This window comes from Symphodus melops (assembly GCF_947650265.1).
Source record: "Symphodus melops genome assembly, chromosome: 21".
In the NCBI taxonomy this organism is placed as follows: Eukaryota; Metazoa; Chordata; class Actinopteri; order Labriformes; family Labridae; genus Symphodus; species Symphodus melops.
Window position 1 is genome coordinate 19169631 of NC_136711.1, and position 20171 is coordinate 19189801.

The following is a 20171-nucleotide window of genomic DNA, read 5'->3' on the forward strand; positions in this document are numbered from 1 at the left end:
GTTTTATTTATTCTGTTCTATAAATGTTAAATTATGTGTTCCCACAGTGCTCTGGGGAGGGGAACATTTCTAAAAAATCAACTGCTTCAAATCACTTTAAGTAGAATTAAAGTAATGTGTATAAATGTGTTTCAACACTGTGTTTTTTTATATGCTTTTTAGTCAAATAAATAGCAATTCAAGTTCTTATTTCTCTAAAATGTGACCGCTGTCCACCAGAGTACAGTTCTACAGCAAAATATTTTCACTTCCACACTGCATATGACCAACAGTACAATGTGACCGAAGTGCCGCTGTTGTCAACCGGCAAGAAATGTAACTGCTTGGGTCCCCTCGGTCTGACAAACTTTAAACCTCAGCAGCTCAGAATGTGCAAAGTTTGCAATAACAGAAACCTCCCTAAGTTGGCCCCATCTGACAACTCCCCCTCTGCCAACCTGTGCATGCATTGCTGCTGTGAAAACCTACATTAATAGATGACAGGCATGTTTTCTTTTATACATACATTTTGACAATAATGTAAATGTGACCTTTAACAATTAGAAAATTATATTCATCTTTGGTTGTTTTTTCTTTTTTTTTTAAGCTGTGTACACTTGAAGGTAAAGTCAAATAATTTCATCGTACAATTGTATCATGACAATAAAGGTGCTCTATTTTATTTCTATATTATAAACATATACCACAGAATCTGTACATTTCTCCTCCTTTCACCCTACACAGTGCACCTTTAATCATCTTCCCCAGCTTGTTTATGACAGACAGCTGATTTGTCTGGAAAGCTGACAAAAAAAACCATTTCAGTCTTTCTCCACACGGTGGCAGCATACACGAGCAGAGCTTGCCAACCCAACCAGTTTGGCCACTGAGGAAGAAGAGTGGCGCACACAATGCACTTGCAAGGCTGACAAGGGTTGTGTCTGCCTGATTTTGACGATAAATTTCCAATTCAGTGGAAACTTGTGAAAGGAGGCGAGCACCAGCAGCAGCGGATCTGTTCCTCTATCCGCATATTCACACTTTGGATTCAGTGATCACATCTTTGAGAGGAAACGTCGAAGAGGGGGGGTCCCAACTAATCCTAAACAGTGGATTACATGACACAGTGAAGGCTGCATGAAGGAGCTGCCCAGCCCGACGGGGGCTTGGCCGACACCCTCGTTAATGGAAATCGACACCGAGGCTTTCAGATTTGGGCCTTGATTTTTTTCTTTTTTTCAGGATGGAGGAAGATCAACAGACGATATTTTGAGTAAAGAATCGAGGTGGTGTTATTACATCACCGCTGGTTGCTAAAAAATCGTCCCGTATTATTAAAACTGAAAGGTCTTTGCTTTGGTTTGCTAACAGCTGGATCGGCTAACGCTAGCAAGCCGGAGTGCTAACGCTACGTCTTTCTTTTGATGGGGTGCAAATTCATCCATAACACCTCGGCCGCAAAAAAGAAAAGAAAAACTGTTCTTCTGTCGTCGGTGTGTTAAGCTGCCTCCATCTCTCTACCGTCTTTACAGCCACATTTGAAGAATATATGTGTATTCTTTGGTTGTATTCTGAATATATCCGTGCCGTGATGAGTTAGCTGTGTTCAAGCTAACCCCAAAAATGAACAGGAGCTAATCAGCTACACTGACCGACCGATCGTTAGCTAGCGTTAGCATCAACTCCCGAGTCGCCTAAACTCAAGCAGACAGCTCACTTAACTCGTCAGATTGAAGTTTATTTAAACGAGCTGTCACTTACGATACGTGTGATTTTATACAATACCACCGTGAAATTAAAAGTATAACGGTGTGAGAATGTCAGATGCTAACATGCTAACCGTGTAATTTCGCTAACAGGCAAATAATTTTGTCAGCGCGTGCATTTTTTTTTTTAAATATCTGGATGTAATAGTTGTTTTTTGGGGGGCCAATTGTGTTTAAGTTTTTCGTTTTGAAAACAAACTAAAAGTGTCCTGCTTTTGTCTGTAACACAAACATCCTTTTTTTTGTTGTTTACATGCGTATAACTTGAGTTGGATTTCCTGCTAGCTCGTTGCTAGCCGTCTGTCCTGACATCTTTGAGGGTCGGGGTGATTTTTTTTTGATTTTTTTTAAATCTCATAAATGTTGATCTGAAGGGTTTCGTTCAGATTAAGTGAGATGACTCTAAAATTTCGCCGAAAGAAAGGCACCGATGCCAAGAGACTGTTGTCACAGGACGGTAAATAATAGCCCACTGGTTCCATTAACGCCATTTTAACTGGGAGGGCCTGGGTGAGTGGTGGTGTTTTTTGTTTTTTTTTATAAACTTTGCGGCTCGGTGCCTTTCAACCGAACCGGGACTTGAACAAAGTGCCTTCGGCCCTCAGTGGAGCTACAAAAGGAGACGTGGTTTTTGAAACATGGAGGGCCCGAGCCGGAGCGCTGGATTCAGGCAGAGTAGACGGTCTCGGTCACAGCGCGACAGGGAGCGGCGGAGGAGGAGAGTGGACCTGGCGGTGGAGAGGGCCACATCCCTGTCCTCGGGCTCCGATCGCGAGGCGTGTGGCACCAACAGTGTGCTGGGTCCCGGTGGGAGAGAATGCCGGCCCGGTTTTGGGAGACACAGGCCTCCACGACGGAGGAAGAGAGAGTCCGTATCCTGCGAGGAAGACATCATCGATGGCTTTGCTATCTCAAGCTTCATCAGCTTAGAGGCTCTGGAGGTACATGTCCTTATTTAAGAGGTTGTTTCTGACCCTTTTATGAGTCCCTGACTATTCCCAGTCGAGATAAGTTTCTGTTTGTGTGCCTGTAAAGCACTTTGGTCCTCTGAAGCTGTTTTTAAATGTGCCATACAAACTTGACTTTTGCTTGGATGATCCGTCTCCACTCTTTTTGGTGTTGAAAGATCCAAAGATACACTTGTGATGATTTCTCCCAAGATTTACATCTTTCCCCACGTCTGAGATACAGCTCTCAAATCACTCTCAACATCAAGACAAACCTTGCAGTGTTTATACAACCCATCGACATAATGGACAGTTTTTCCATCACGTCCTGAGTTTCATGATTCTTTAACAGCCAAGATCATCAGCTGTCAAACATCATTTATTATGCAAAGCTAAGGATAAACACGAGGAAAGGCATGTTTATTTAAACGCGGCACATTTCAGCAGTGAGGCGGTGTCAAAGTGCTTCACACAAGACATCGTAAGCATCACAACAAAGGGCAGAAAAAACACACTCAAAGAGACGATTTAAAAAAAATCATTCAGACCTAAACAATCAATGAGAAGAAGAATTAAAACTGCTACAGTGATTGAATAAGATGCACTTCAGTGTCCCCGTGGGGGAAATTTGTCTTGGTCTCAAAAAGCTGCAGACATTCACGACTTTGAATAAATAAAAACAACAAGAAGCAACTTGTTTAAACAGCTGGATGGCGTGCACTCAGGTGTGGCTTTAAGTTGTGGATGACTATCTTTGGTCGTTGTCCTGCTTACGTGACGATCACAACGCGCCCTTCCTTCATGTAGACGTGCACAACAAACTCCTCAACCCCCTGACACCATTCCCAGCTCGGAGACAGCGCGATCATCTCAGGCCAAACCCCAAGGCATCCCTCTGATGGGTTCTGGAGAGGCCTTAATTATTCATGTTCTAATTCTGCGTGGTGTTGATGAGCTGCCAAACGGCTTCTCAGCAAATGAAAGAAAATTTAAATCCACTTAAAAGCAATAATGGCACATCACAGGTCCCGTTTGTAAAGTGCCGGTTGTCTCCCCGTCAAAGCGGGACGTTTGATTTACTTCGGCGCTTACAAACATCACACGGCCATGTTTTCCTCAGTAGTCGTAAATCTCAATCTGATGAAGAGGAAATGATTTGATGTCAGTTAATAAGCTGCCTGGATGGATCTGATGGGGTTTTATTGATTGCTGCATAATGGCAGGAATTAGTTGTGAATCTGCATTATTGATAAATAAAAAAAAACAGTTCCTCCTCGTTCTCAGCTAAATTTACTTGAGTTAAAATGAACCATATAAGGAGCGCTGGTGGAGTTAGTGCGTGCGACCCGCGTACGGACGCTACGGTCCTCCCAGGCGGGTTGCTGATGAATCCGACCTGTGGCTCCTTTCCTTCATATCACTCTTCACTATCTCTCTCCTCGATTTACGACTCCGTCCACTGTCCTATCTCGCTCTCATAGAGGCATAAAAAAAAAAATCTGTAAACAAAATGTCACGACTGAAGACCGTGAGTCAGCGTTAACGGTTTCTGGAAATAAAAAAAATAGTGAAAACAAAAGTAAAATATTAGTGTTTTCTGTTGGAATAAATGTATTTTAGACTTGTTTAGCTGCGTCTCGAGCTTGATTTAGTAAATAAAAATAAATGGTACCTCGTGCACAGTTTACACAGAACGATAAACAGACCTTGAAATATGAACCAAAAATCTGTGGTTGACTGACAATAACTTTACTGTTTATTATTGTGATGTCGGTGTTTCACCTGTAGCTTCCTCAGGTTCACCCAGCAAGGATTACTCAGATGTGACTTTTTAAATGAGTTGTCTGGTCCCCCTTTAAATGTTTATTTTTTTATTTTTTTTTAAGACGAAGAAGCATCTGTATTTAAAATAATCCAGATACAGAGAGGAATAAACGTAGCAGCTAAACGATGTTATTTCCAAAAAAAAGTATCATTTGATTTCTTCTTTGGAAGTTTTCATTTTGGATGTAAATTCACTCTCTACATTCACGTCGTAAGAGGAATCGATTTCCTCATATTGGTAAACGCACCGTGTGTTCCTCTGGACTCTCGTGAGGGTTAAAACAACAAACACTTCGTACGATGTGTTTCTGCACACGACACGCTGGTGTCAAACATTTTCATTCCCTGAGAACCGAGTGATGCCTCGTCTTCCTCTGACTGGTCTTTTGAGCATTTTCACCCAACACAGACTTCCCCTCGTTTCATTGGCTAAAAGATTCATACGTTGGCCTGAAGAGGAAATAGTATTGTGGACATTTGTCGGGGATGTTTTGGTTAAACTCTTTGTCAGGCGATGCATCATATTTGTTTGACAAAGTGGATAAACCATGAACATCAAATCCTGTGCAGTATGTCTCCCTCTGTCTTATCGAGTCTTCACACACGCACAGTTGGAGTATTAGCCTGATGCTGTATTGCATTATGCCGTACAGCTGTTTCTATTTTGGCGAACCCTCGGGGCAGAACTGAACTCCATCAGGACATTAATCAGCATGTCGCTCGCCTGACTCAAACTTATTCATGCTTACTGTCAGACATGTAAACACTGATAATGAGTTTCTTCTTCCTCTTTATCAGATGGACTGCTCTCTGAAACCCAGTCAGCGCACTGACATGGTGGTGAGGAGGAACAAGGGGAAGAGGGGGCCTGAGGAGAACGGCGGAGGGCCGCTGTCCGAGCCGGAGGAAGTCGCCCCGCACAGCCACTCCAGCTGCAAGAGCAGGAACAAGAGGAGAAGGATCGAGGTGAACACACGACTCCACCGCTGCTTTTTTTTCGGTTGTGGTTGGTTCATCTGGTCACGTGACGAGACGTTCAGCTAGTTCTAAATCCAATGTTTACATTTGGGTCGTGCTGCTCCTGTGTACATCCTGCCTGAGAATGTCACCTCGTAAAGCTGGTTTACAGCACGCAGCATGCAAAGGTGTTTATATCAAACCTCACAACCAGGAAGAATAGCACATAACGGGGTTATTAACATTTGAATCCCTGTCAAATCTGATGTGTAAGATGCACTTTTAATACCTGTGTCTTTCACATCGGTGCGACCAATATGTCGGTATGAATTGCAAACAAACGTGCCGTCGTTACCTCGAGGGAAGACGCTACCATCACCCACAGCACACGAACTGATTTCACGATCGCAAGCTGATTGAACACCGTGCTGGCACACATAGCGACTCGTGCATTTTAAAGCAAACTGTGGCATGTTGTTCCCTAAACAAACCGACTTCTCTTCTGACTGAAAGACTCCAAATGAAAGTTAACGAGCGAGCTGCGCGGTTCGTACTTTAGAGCTCACCTAGCATGCTGCAGCTCGTCGTAGACTTCCCTGAACACAATAAAAAAAAACGTCAAGCAGGAAGAAAACTTCAAACCTTTTTTTCTTTCTGGGAAAACTCCTGAAAGATCGTTGACGATACCACTGGGTTTGAACGATTCACTCTCCCTGATTTAAATGATCAGAAGAATGAAAAAAAACCTGCAGATCTGCTGTCAAGTGTTTACTGCTGCAGAGAGAGACGGCTGTCTAAACACTGTGGCAACGCTTCGCTCCAGAAAGTTGTGCAACTTTTCTTTTTTTGTGCAATCTAGTCAGATTATTCATTAATCCAAAACAATCATTTACCCAATATCGAGTGGCCGGGACTTCTTTGTTTGCTCCAGTGCTGTCGATAAACGGATTATCATTGATTTAGAAAGATTGAGCCGTTGACAGCAGACGACTGGAGAGAGGACTTGCATGAAAGGTCAGAGGTCGGATTTGAACCCGGCTTGCAGTGACAGGGACGACAGTCTCTGGTCGTGGGGTGCGTGACACAACCGCTAGGCCATCGGTCCCCAAAGAGGATTAGATTTTGTGTGTTTTTTTTTTTTTATCAGTATCTTGTTAAAGTTGAAACCTGTGATGTAAACAGAAGAATTAAACTGCTGTCAGTGTTGGTCTTAATCTGAAGCTAAATTTACGTTTTTTCTTTTCTTTTTTTTTTCCCAGGGACATCCTTTGGAGACCGGCTACATTGTAAGTGTTCACACATGGAAGTAAACATGATGATGTCATATCCTGCAACACGGTGTAACACTTGTGCAGGCTGTTTATCACCTGAAATGTTCCCAAAGATGGAAGTCGTAACGCTGAGTTTTTCTCTCGTCCCTTTTTTAGTGTGACACTGAAAGTGACACGGGGGACAAGGTGCGTACTGCCGGCTTGTTATCTTTCTCAGATTCATTTCTGAAGGAACTTTGTTTGTGGGTTTCTTGGTTTAAAAAAAAAAAATCAGTATTCTTGAATAGTTTTGAGTGCTGTGACAGAATGTAAAACATGATGCAATCTCGGTGTGGTGAAAGAAACTGCTGCTCGCTTCAGTCGAGTGGAGATTAAAAGAAGCGTCGTGTTTCTCTCCGTCCAGGCTTCCGACAACGACATGGACCCGGTGTTCACCGTCAGTACAAGGAAAGGTACGACTTCCTGTTTTTCCTCCTGCCGTATCTATGTTTCCATCCGAACAGAGATGTGTTGTTGTTGTTTTCAATCAACGGGACAGACGCAGCATATCCACACACGACACGCGGGGAAGTAACAAACTTTAACAGCTGATTGATTACTGGTTGAGGTGACGTGAAACGACCACGTCAGACTGACAGGCGAGTTGTTAACAGGTCATCAGACGGGGAAATATTCGTCCTCAGGTGTCTGCGAGTGAATGCAGATCATCGATTTTTTTAAAATCCAACTATGTCAATACTGGTTTGTAACCACGGCAACAAAAGTAGAAGTTTTAGCTCCGGAGCTCTTTCAGTGCGCTGAGAAAAGAAGCGCTGCACGTCAGGCCCGTCTCTATGACAACGGCAGCTGTATGACCTAAACAGCAGCGTTACTTCTTACTGCACTGTTGTTTTTTTTAGATTGTTTATTTCCTGATCAGACACGTAAGAGATGTAAACTTTAAGGGAGTGGGGAACGTTTTTTACGCTTTTTGCCGACCTTTGAATTTGATTGGACTGCAGCTGCTTCCTCACTTCTGCCAGTTGGTTAAAAAGGAGGCGTGGCAGGTTTAGTCGAGGGTTGAAATTCACATCGTCAAACACACAGGTGTAACTCCATATTTGGGCGTCGCTGTGTATCTGTACTTTCATGTTCAGGAAGTCTAAACTCTAACCCGTGTCCTCCTCTTCAGTTGTGGAGCCTGCTTCCTCAAACATGGGCACATCTATGGGCAAAAGCTGCCCGCCTCTGCCCGCCTCCCTCTTGATGGTGACTCCGAGGGTGTCCGGCCTGGAGCGAAGTCAGGAGAAAAACCTGGAGTCGCATTTCCCAGAGCCTCTTTCTCTTTCTACCTCTTCTGCCCCCTTCTGCCTGCCGTCCCACTCCCCGGTCACAGCCTCAGGCGCCGTCCCCCGGCCCGGCCCCTTCAACGGCAACGGCAACCGCCACAACGGCAGCCCGCCACTCTCCAAACCCAAACCTTTCCTCACTCTGCATGGGCGACCTCACTCCATCTACAACAACAGGTAGGACCGCTGTGAGCAGCTGTGATTGTTTGCTTTTATCGAAATGAGGACATGAGTCTTTACACACACACACGTGCGTCTTTCTGTTTTAGGAGCAGCACCCCCGTCAAACCTCCATCTTCTTCATCGATTGCGTCTTCCTCATCCTCCATGCGCCCTCCAACGCCCTCCACCAGCGTGACGCTGCCCTACATCCGAGGCTCAGGATCCTCAGGGCCGCTCAGACCTCCATCCCGAGCCAGCTCAGGGGCGCTCTTCACGTCTTCACCCGGCCTGCCTCCGCCTCCTCCTCTGCTGCAGGGACCTTCTCATTCCAGCGCAGCAGGTACGACAAACAGAAAACGGCTCCTTTCACTCCAGTCGCAGACTGACGTGTTACTAAAATAACACAAAGCCAGACTTCCTCTGGCCAGCGTCTCAGTCTGTCTGGGCTGATGAGGAAGTTGGGCATTGATGAATTTGTCTGATCAAGTGCAAGGATTGTGTTTAAGCTGAAGGGGGAGCACCTTAAATCATGACGTGTTTTTGTGCGTGTGTTTTAAAAGATCAGCTGGGCCCTCAAATAATCTCGTACAGGACCGTAATAACATGCTAGACTGACATTTGGATGGATCCATTAGCCAATCAAACTGCAGAAACAAACATGACGACTACTTTCTAAGTGTCTCAGGTGACGTCGCCATCGAGTTTAAACTCGTATCAGGGAGAAAGATTTCAGTCCTCCAATGTCTGGACGTTTTGAGATAAACATGTTGAGCTGCTGAGGCTTCTCGGCTCGCAGCTTCCAAAGTCCATGAAGGAAATATTTTTGAAATCGTGTAAACAAAAAGCACTGAAGGAAGGCTGAACTAAAAGCTCATGATGTTGTTCTCCCCTGATATCTGATCTATTCTGAAGACCATCAAAGAGTTTATTTTATTGTCTTCACATTGAAAGATAGCCGCCTTGTAAATGTCTGATGGAAACTTCAGCTCATGTAACGTAATGAGACTTCTTCTTTTTAACACAGTGGCCTTTCACCATCGGTGTGTCGATGTGAACGTCGCATTTAGTCGTCAGAAGTCGAAAAAATCTATTTACAAGCTCTTTTACCTTTACCTGCTTTATTTAGTTTTTAAAAGTCAAAGTTACAAAGTTCTTCACAAAGGCAGCAAAATAAAAACCTGCAGGTCATAAAATGATTGAGAAACATTTACAAGTTGGATATTAATTTTTAAATTCATTTTTAAAAAAGAGTAAAATTCAAGTGAAGACAGAAAAATCTTCAGGAGAGATTTTTAAGACTGAAACAGATGAAATGTGTCGACACACGATGTTGCATTCACACATTCAATGTCTGAGAGAAGAAAAAAAAAAAGGAAGTCAGAGAGTGTGAGAAACATTTGACCTTTGATACTCGTCAATGTTGCAGCATGTGTGATATGAAAGTTTCCTTTTCAACGCCTTCTCTCCTTTATTTTGATACCCTCTGCTATAGAACAAGAAATATTACGTCAAAACTTAAACTCCCACTTCTTGAATTCACAAGAGCGCGAGGGCAGACGCAGCGTCCCCGGGGCTGAAAACAACTCGTCGGCCGCAGGGCGCTCCACTCCCGGCGGTCCGTCGGCGTCGAGCTCCGCGGCGGGCTCATCGGGCCGGACGTCTCAGAACCAGTCGAGCATCCCGCCGCTGGCCTTCCAGTTCCATCAGCACAACCACCAGCACCAACACACGCACACGCACCAACACTTCACGCCCTTCCTGCACCCCACGGCCACCGCTCCGCCTCTGGTGAGACCACCGCTGCTCTTACTGCTCAACAACTGTGCGGCATGCACGCTCGTGTTTTAACCATCGCTCTGCTTTCTTACCTTTTAGTTCGATAAGTATCCAGGCAAAATGGACGGACTGTACCGACACCCTGTGAGTACTTTTCTCATCCCACTGATGATGCAGCTGATTAAAACATTTCACCTTTATCTTTTTGGGGTCTTAAGCAGCTTCAGCTGTTAAATTTGAAGGATGAAATGTGAGTTAAATCGTCCAGTTCTGGAGATGACGAGGCGTCTGTGTGTCTTGGCAGTTCTTCCCACAGTACCCTCCGCCCTCAGTGCCGAGCATCCAGCCTGTGATTCCTCCCACCGGGCCTTTCAGCTCCCTGCAAGGAGCATTTCAGCCAAAGGTGAGAAACACTCTCTCTGCATCTTTTGTGTTAATTACTCCGTGGCGATGTTGGGGGGGGGGGGGTCTCACATTACCTGGTGTAATTTTTTTTTTACCAAAGCAACATTTCAACACCCACACCGAGCACGTGTATGATAACACTTAGGATTAACCACGCAGTGTGGACAGGCGCTGGAGGAGCTTCGCAGCGACTCGAGTTTCGTATCGCTACGGAATTCTGACCGCCGCGTAAACTCAAGTTTTGATGCGTGCAGCTTTGGCTAAATAATCAAAATGTACAGCTCTAAAGAAAATAGAATAAAGGACGGAGCCCTTTCAGTCACGCGTCACTCAAACTACCTCGATTCTTCTGTTTCAGATAAATCGATACTTTATTGATCCTGAGGGAAATTCAAATTTCAAGCTGCAGTATTAACGACCCTGTGGCGTTTGAATCTCACCAGGAGGACGAACAACGTCTTTTTAGATTTGAATTTGTTTCGCTGTAATTATGAGTATCACAGAGATCTAATGGGGGGAGGGGGCATTGACCCGTCTTTGGAGGTAGTACGAGGGACCATACGTGTGCGTGCATGTCGGAGCTGGCACTCTGCGCTTTAGACTTTAATCATGACTCTGAATATGATGCTAAAAACGAGAATGATATCAGATGTGAATGCGCTGTAGGTGAGTAGCTTGTGTCTGATGGTGCTCTGTGTGTGACAGCCTCTTGTCCCTCAGGGAACGGGTCCAGATATATCCGCACGACTTGGGGTTGTGCCTCACCACCTGCAGCCCAAAGACCCACGGGTGAGTCACACGTTGCACACCTACGCAAAACACCACGTTAGCATCGTTCCTTCGTGAGATGTGTTTTTTTTTAAATAGAACTGTGTGGATGTCACACCGGCCAGTTGTTAAGGTCAGGATGTGTGCTGCAACACGGGTCAGAGCAGAGTAAAGAGTGCAGAGCTATTCGTGAACACGGAGCGAGAGCTGTTGATTAAAAGTGGTTTCACACTTCTCTTCTCTCGTAGCTAACTGATCCATTTGGGACATCGTTGAAAGTCAGTAATGTAAGCACCAAACAGCTGTTTTTGAATCCCTTGGCTCCTTTAAACCTTCAGCCTGTTTTTTTTTTTGCTTCCTCACTGCTTCACTCACTCTTTGCACTAATCTCACTTGTAATCCTGATTGCTACTGATCTGTGATCTCTGCCCCTTGCACACCCAGTTAGATATCAGAAACTCCCGCCACCTAGAATCTGTGGTCATATAATTTCTCCTCCTGTTAGTTTTTCTTGTTTCCCTGCAAATTTTCACACTTTTTTATTTATTTATTTAATAATTCCAAACAAAAAATCTTGACAAGGCAACTTCTTTTCCAGCTGGATGAGTAAAAGTCGTGTGTGGAGGCTAGGTCAGATATTTCTGTAGGACAAGAAGGAGAACGTCTCTGTGCAAAGGCTTGAAAGTTGCACATGCACGATTCATTGAATAACTTAGTAAAAACCCCTGTGATCATTTTTTTTTTTTTTTTTTTTTGTGCAGAAACCAGGAAAATGGTGCGCTATGCATGTTTATGTGGCCTGGATGATTCTAAGCCATCAGAAAAAAGTGAAGGTATGTGCCTCTTAGCTGAACAATGTCAATCAATTTGAATTAAACGGCGACATAGAGAGAGAAGAAAGCGGTTCAAATCAACATTTAATCACGGGGGGGGGGGGGGGAAGGGGGGGAGAGAGGTCGAAACTGGAAATGCCGTATCCCAGAATGCATTAACTTGTTCCCCTCGTGTCTTTCAGCTGATGCAGGCTGATCCTCACAAGTTGGACTTCCGTGGCGACCTGCTGTCACGTTTTCCTGGAGCTGGCGGTCTTGGTCACCTGGGACCCATCGGAGGAGGACTTCCTCCCACTCACGACCTGACCAGACCTCCCAGTCTGTTCTCAGCCGCAGGTTCATGTCACCTTATGACAATGTCTTTCTCCGCTCCTGATGAGTGGTCAGAATGTGAATGTGTTCCTGACTGGGACGTTTTAACCTCTCGATTTGTCTTTGTTGTATTTAAAACGTTGCGTTCAACGTCAGCGTAGCCAGTCCCCAAAATAACACTCACACCTGGAAGTTTAGCGTCACTTCCTCTTCGACATGTTGTTATTTTATGCTGTGCAGGATATTTTCCCTCGGGACTTGGGACTTGTTGCAGAAAGATGAATCGGCAGCCGTAATGACGTCCAACTCCTCGCCGACAATCGACTCAACGCCGCTCTGAAACGATTATCTTGTAGTGCGAGTCGTACGGAGATCCAGTGTGCTTGGAGATGCACGGGGACGCTCCAGATTTGGGATTTAAAATCTCGAAGTGTCCGGGGGAAAGTCGTGTGATTTTACAATAACCCGCGAGAGACGCTGGACAACAGTCGAACCTACAGTTCCCATTTCTTCCCCGCTAAACTTGTCACATATTCACCTGCCACATGCGGTCACGTGATCTTGTGCGTTCCTCCTCCCGGCTTGATCGTCTCAGTAAAATCCTGTCGTCTGCGATGTGCCGTGATTTTCATATCTTGTAGTTTCTCTCATCTGCTTTAATGTCATGTTACACTTCCACTTAAAACGCTCGACCGGTCCTCTCCTCCTCGAGCGTCCCTGACGTGTGGCAGGTTTTTTCTATCCTCACGTACGAGATAAAGTGTGTCGGAACCTCTTTGCATTTGATTTGATTAATGATGACATTTTTTATTTATTTAACCACCACTTCTCTCCCTCAGGGCCAGTCAATCCGTCCTCAGCTCCCTTCATCTCTCCGTCGGCGCCACACTCGTCCTTCCTCCCGCCGACTGCACACTTGGGTGAGAGCCGCTTCATAAAGAGGGGGGGGGGACATCTAATTGTCACTCGTGCACCACAACCCGAACTGTGTCTCTGGGATTCACAGACTCCGGATTTGACTTTGATGTACAGCGTTCATGAATGAAATCCCTCTTGGTTAAATCTTTTATAGCCGTTATGAAAAATGCAACTGTAGCTGCAGTTGGGAGGCAGAAAAATTCAAATAGCGTTCCTGTGAGGAAGCGACAGAGATGAAGGTACGAGCCATGAAACGAGCTTTAGAGAGAGAGAGCTTTTTTTAATCAACTGAGGTTAAAACATCGTGATGTGTTCGCCGAGAGGACGCCAGATCAGCCGAGAAAAGATGAAATCAGAATGTGTTTTTATTTTGATAGATATTAAAAAGGGACAATTTGAATAAGTAAGGACAAAGGACAAACATCACAAACAAAAACTGAGACTAACTTGGTGAAAGGATTTAACCTAAAAAAATCAAAGAAAACAAAAGAACGACCAAAAACAATGTTTCCGTAATGAGCGACGCTGCTCGAACACAAAACTAAGAACAGATGAACAAAGCGAATGTGGCGTGGAAGACGGGGTTCCTCCGGGTCATCGGCTCACAGTCGATGTAGTCAGAATGTGAGCAGCAGGTGGATCAGCTGAGGCCTCACCGGCTCTGCCTATTGGCTGCTAAGCCAGGAAGTCGTGCTGCGTTCAGGTGCTCCTCGGATCATTCCGGTTTCCGTGTCGGGAAGTCGTTCTTACTCAGTTAGCGAGTCGCGCTTCATGTGCAACTTAGAAACTCGTTTTTCTGACGCGTCCGTCAGCACGTGAACGCAGCGTTTAACCTGAACGACCATATTCAGGCAGGACGCCGCTCGGTTCACGTTCTCACACCTGACTGGCTTTTTTTATATTTTAAAATTGAGCACATGAATGTTTGCATCACACAGTGTTAATGATGTTTGTAACTGCGTTCTGTTTAGATCCGTATGGCCGATCACCACCCTTTACTCCACTGGGAGCCCTCGGTTCTGGTGCCTTTGGAGGACTCGGCAGCCCAACACTGGGTCAGTCTTTCACACAAAAGCTGGAAGGGATTGTTTTAGATTCCACTCAGCCTGTCTTAATACGAGCCTCACATGTTCAGAGAGCCCGAGGCCGCTGAATCACAGACACAAAAATAAAAAGCAACGCATTTTAAACCAGGGCGACAATTTCCACGCACGCACGCTCGAGCTCGGTCAGGTCACACGGTGAGCAGGAGTGAGCTGCTGTGCCGTTTGTACAGGTGTGCTGATGCACGCTTCAGTCGTAGGATTATAACCACGCTTCATCATCGTAGTGTCATTCTTCCTTTACAGTAACATTTGAGTCTTGAGTACGAGGAAATCTTCGACAGGAGAGTTTGTCAGCAGTGCGGCGCTGAGATCTAGTTGTGATAAAGCCTCTCATGGCTCCCGTCTTCCCGCTCTGACTGTCACCAGCTCTGGGTTATTGATGGAGTTCATGTTTTAAGCTCACACTGCTTCTCCTCCTCTGCAGCTGTGAAACAAGAAATCCACCTGAATTAATCCAGCATGAGACGTATTATAATTAAGTTATTGAGAGGAGCTGGCGATTCTTGTTATTGTGATCTGATCATTTGGTAATAACCACATCGTGAAAATCTGGAATAAAAAACAACAAACTTTTAATGTACTTTCTCACTCAGCATGCTACTCTCAGATTTGGTTTTAATGTTGATTTAAAGGGAACGTGTTGGTGTTCATCTGTGATACACAGAAGAGTTAATATGCAGCTTCTGCTCAGATTTAAAATGGCGGCTCGCTGAGACGACGGCTCCTCCTCATCAGCACCTACGAGCTGAACCGTGTTGATGGTTTGGTTTGATAATGACGTTAATCGTTATTGTTGTGATTAAATCTCTCAGGAACAGCTGTGTCTCCGGTCACTTCCTGTTCGTGTGTCTGAACAGAGTTGAAGATGTTTGTTTCCTTTCTTAGCGTCTGCTCAGAAATTTTTTTAATTTGTTGCAATTTTATTATCATTATTTTATTTTCATTTTAAGAGACGTGTGGCGATCGGCTGTTTTTGAGTTTGTCGTTGATGAACACGTTGAGGATTTAAAGCGTTAATTTAAATCTCTCGTAGGCTGGAAGCAGTTCGAATGAGAGAGAACGTTTCAGCGGTTTGTCGGGAGTTCATTTCAGTCGAAACAACTTAAAAGAGCTCGGGCAGATTGTTCATTACGCTGAAGGATTTATCACAGACCAGCTCGTTTTGGATCAACGCTCCCTTTGTTTACGTGCTGTAACAGAAGTTGTTCATATTTGAAATCTTAACCTGCTCGTATTTTCATGAAGAGTCTTTCCTGCTGCTTTTATCTTACACTCCATATTAACATGATTCCTGACATAAGTCTGGTTTAGTAGAAATGTTAAAAATCAAAATCAGGAATGTGAAAATCTGAGGTTTAAAGATGGAAATCTGTGAAATATCTTCTTTTTTTTGTTTGTTCCCCAGCCGGCTCCGTGTTCGGCCCTAAAGAACCATCACCGAATGTCGTCGGAGGCCTGCCCAACCCCAACCACCATCACGACCCGTGGAACCGTCTGCACGGCGGCCCGCCGCCCGGCTTCCACGCTGGCCCGAGCTGGGCTAAAGGCGCGGACAAGCGGGACGAGAGGGATCGCGGGAAGGACGGAGAGAGGAGAGATATTCCCCACATCAAGGATGAAAAAGACAGGTATGGAATTCGTCCGATGGTTGTTACGAAACTTCCTCTTTATTTTATTTATGATGATGTCATATGATGATGATGTCATACACGCCATAATAACCAGAAATGAGCTTTAGTCCATTTTGAAATATTGTCATGCAAGTTTACAACACGTACAGTTTGAGAACTCGTCTTTATATATAACTTTTTGTCTGTGTTATTTTTTTGCAGAGACAATATGCTGTATGGCCGACAACCTGTGAGAATGTCTCCGGTCGCCCCCTCCTTCAAGCCCCGCAGTAGCACCCCGGTCTCCCACATTAACGGCCACAGCAGTTCCATGGGAGGGAGCGGCGGACCCATCGAGGACCTGACACGCAGCCTGAACAGAGACCGCGAACGAGACCGAGAAGGGGACAAGAGGCTAATGCCGACGGTGTCCTCGCGGGGGCTTCCTCTCGGCTCTGCGTCCATAGTAGCAGACAGGGACAGGCCGCGGTCTTCCTCGTCCTCTGTCCTCACTACTCCCCCGCCCGCCAACCGCTCAGCCCCGTCTCCCCTGGACCTTTACCCCCGCTCTCTCGCCTCGTCCGCACACAACCACCACAATGATTCATCGCACTCGCAAAGAGACAACAGCCTCCCATCTTCCTCCGCAGCGTCTGCCTCTGTCACGTCTTTGTCTCAGGCCAAGAAGTCTGACCGGACTACAACGCCCGTCTCCAAACCTCCGCTGCTCCTCCCGCCTGTTAAAGTCAAAGAGGAGCGGAAGGAGGAGCCGGAGCACATCCCCATCACCCTGCCTCCCCCGGCTCCCAACCACAGCTTCGAACGCCCCAACAGCCACCCACACCACCCAAGATCTGGTACCCCTTCCTCCTCTTTATCGCTGACTCCCACTCCTGGTGTTCCTCTCATGCAACACGCGCCCAACCCTCCTCCTCATCAGCACCATCAGCACCATCAGCACCACCAGCACCTCTCCCTGCTGGACCGGTCTAGAGCCATCGAGGCGTACTTGGGGAGCGGGGGGGCTGCCGGGTTGGTCATGGGTCCAGGAGGGGAACGTTTCGCCCATGGTCCAGGCCAGGGACCGTCACAGGGTCCACACAGCTTCACCTGGGACCCGTGGAGGGAGCTCGCAGCTCAGCAACAACATCAGCATCGCAGGGAGGCTTTGGCACTTCGCACAGACCCTCACCTCGCCCTGCGCTCTGACCCACATTTGGCCCGGTTGCTCCAGCATCAGCGTCTTCTGGAGGCGGAGAGGGCCGCAGCTGTAGCAGCGGCGGCAGCCAACCCTCACCACCCTCAGACATCTACCTCTAATGCTTCCTCCTCTGCTGTCCGCCAGGAGTTCGGATTAATGGCTCACCACTTTGAGAGGCCTCACCACCTTGGACCTCCTGGAGGAGGTCTGATGGATGAGGAGCAGCGTGCCCAGATCCTGAGGGAAGACTTTGAGCGGGCTCGTTACTTCGGGATGCACCAGCATCTCCCCGCGGGCGCCCACCTGTCAGGCCCCTCTCATGCTGCTACTGCCGCTCACCTGGAGCAGCTCCACCCCGGCCTTCTCTCTCACTCCCTCCAACACGGAGCCTCCCAGCACCACGCCGGCCTCTACGCCCGCCTCGGCCACCTGAACCATCACCACGTGCCCAACGGCATCCTGGCAAAGACCCCCGCAGGCTTGGTGGGAGCTCTGTCCATGGGGGCACCGCCTCCACTTATTCCGTCCATGACCAGCCGCTCGTCCACGCCTCCACGAGGCTCGAGACTCGGAGGACCGGCTGATCTGGCTCTGTACGGCGCCCACAAAGACGGAGAGTCCAGATAGTACAGGGACAACACTGGAGGGGATGAAGGGAAATGTCAGGATCACCGTGCTGCTCTCAACCTGCCCCCTTTCCCTCTTGCAGACTAATAAACCCTCCCAGTTACAAAACAAACCAGGTCATGTCCCCCCTTTAAAACAGGGGGGGGCCACAACCGACTGGAGGTGACGTGAGGGAGGGAAATGCAAGACTTGGAACATGCGCAATGGTTCTATCAGTGCAATTGAAAGGTACATGGTTTCTGTGCATCCTTGGTGTATTTTTTATTTTGTACTGGCTGTTGGCTACTTAAAGTAGTCAAATTCTAAAGCTGAATGAAGAGGCAGAGGACAGATTTTGTTTCCCATTTGTCAGGTGACGTTTGATCCGTGCTCTTCAGCAAAGCTCCAGGTGGATTCGGAAAAATGACTTCCAGAGGGGATGTACACTGTGAAAAACATCCTGGGATACTTTCAGCCCTGTTCTGCATAAATCAACCCTGATTAGATTGTCATGGGGCGGGTCTTTTGAAACACAGTGGTAAAGTGGGGCTTTCTGTTTCTGTCTTTGTCTTTTTTGTCATTGTGAAAAAGACGCCATTAATGATGAGACCATTTTTTACGGACAGATCGGTAAGCATCGCACCTCAGTTTCCTGCTTTACCCAAAAAAAAAAACAAACAAAAAAAAATCAAAAACCCAAACAACCTACGAAGCTTCACCGATGAGATTCAACCCCCTTTTGCTTTTTTTTTGTTTTTGTTTTTTTTGTTTTGTTAAAAATGATGAATGGCAAAAATGAACTGTGCTACGCTGTGTGAGTGAACACAGCGTTTTAGAGCTTCCTGTTACTGTTTTCCCAGTCTCCTCTTGACTATATATGTGCAGGACCAGATTATAGTAGTCTAGAGAAATTGCCTTTGTAATTATTATTCTTAACATTAATTATCTTCTATAATAATAAATATATTCACTGTTATGTTATTTGTCTTTGTTTCGGGTATCAACCAGTACTCTCTTCCCAGGTAGTAATCGGTTTCAGATCATGCAAAAGGCTCGCTTCACGGAGACTCTCTGTAACGCTTGTGAACATGAAGCTGTATCCATTGCGGACCCCCCCCATCCCCCTGGCCTCTTCAAGGATCCTCATCTATGACTGTTCAATACTGAGAGGAAGGTTTTGCCTGTGTGTCATTGGTTGTGTGTTATATCCATTCGGGACTTTGGGAGCCCTGTACATTGAACTGTTCAAGTTGTTTCATCAACTAAAGTAAGTTATATACATGGATAAGTGGGACATCTGCTGAAGAACTGAAAAAAATATATGTACTTGTGTCAAAGGACAATTAGACAGTGGGTATCCTGAGAGGGAAAAGACTGGGTCGATTATTTTAATATGACCATTTTATACCTTTCAAACCCCTCCCCTAGAGACCACAAAGATTAATTATTAAATGAATTGTTGTTTACTCTGTTGTGTGAGTCTTTTGTTCTCTTTCTTGTTCGATCAAAACTCGTGTTATCATTTGTTGGAAAAAACCCCCCCAAAAAAACATGTCCATGCTTGAAAGATGACTCATTAAATTAAAAAAAAAGAGAAACTTGGTGAAAAAAAACCCCTGACATATTTTAATGATTATTCGGGGGTGCTGGTAGCCCAGAGGTTAATGCACAGAGGCTTCAGCCCTCCAGATGGGCCGCCTCAGCTCAAATCATTCCCCACTCTCTCTCCCTGATTGACAACTGTACACCGTCCTATCTCTAAAATAAAGGCTGACTGAAAAGCCTAACATTACATCTTTAAAATTATGTATTTGTTGGACCTACACTCCAATGATCATATATTGTGTTTATCTCAGAAACCTAAGAGAAAAAAAATATTCTGACAAAACAGTGAATTTCTGCCTTTATAAATATGTCATGAACCTACTTATAAATAAATTAATATCACTGCATTCTGGTAAAGTCAAGATTAAGTAAAGTATATTTATATTCACACAAAAAAATAAATTAAAGACATTTCAAACATCTTGCTCATAAATAATTTTATGATTGAAAAGTTATGTTCCAGATATGTTATAGGCTTATCAGCGTAAGTATAAACTGCCCTCTTTGATAATGTGCTTTGTTTTTGTTTTTCTTTACCTCCTAAATGTATTGCACAGTGATCTAACAAAATGACAACATAAATTGTTACATCTCTGCTTATCAAACGGATTTAAAAGATGTAAAATAAAGCAGCACTATTGTTATTTAAGCAAAAATTAATTCGGTTTATATAGCAATATATCAGGCTTGTTCTGTTGAAGCTTTGAAAGCAAAGCTAAAAACCCTTCTGTTTACTGTTTTATATCCTAAGAGAGTGCTAATTTCTCTCTCTCTCCTGAGAGTCCGATTGTGTGTTA

At 45.4% G+C, this 20171-nt stretch overlaps 1 protein-coding gene across 5 annotated transcripts; it reads left to right on the forward strand.

The window, feature by feature from the left end:
• Positions 1-782: 782 nt before the first annotated feature.
• On the forward strand, positions 783-19235 carry fbrs (fibrosin). 5 transcript variants are annotated; one of them, XM_079333810.1, is made up of 18 exons: positions 783-2686; positions 5315-5482; positions 6733-6759; positions 6901-6930; positions 7148-7196; positions 7916-8249; positions 8342-8574; positions 9727-10022; positions 10110-10154; positions 10315-10413; positions 11121-11204; positions 11432-11470; positions 11945-12016; positions 12199-12352; positions 13168-13248; positions 14218-14301; positions 15758-15980; positions 16185-19235. In XM_079333810.1, the coding sequence occupies exons 1-18, from the start codon at positions 2384-2386 to the stop codon at positions 17788-17790; spliced, it is 3927 nt and encodes a 1308-aa protein (XP_079189936.1). In that variant the 5' UTR covers positions 783-2383; the 3' UTR covers positions 17791-19235. The 5 variants fall into 5 exon arrangements, with proteins under 5 accessions (XP_079189936.1, XP_079189937.1, XP_079189940.1 ...); XM_079333811.1 differs by having other exon boundaries at positions 11136-11204; XM_079333813.1 differs by having other exon boundaries at positions 784-2686; positions 9778-10022.
• Positions 19236-20171: the final 936 nt, after the last annotated feature.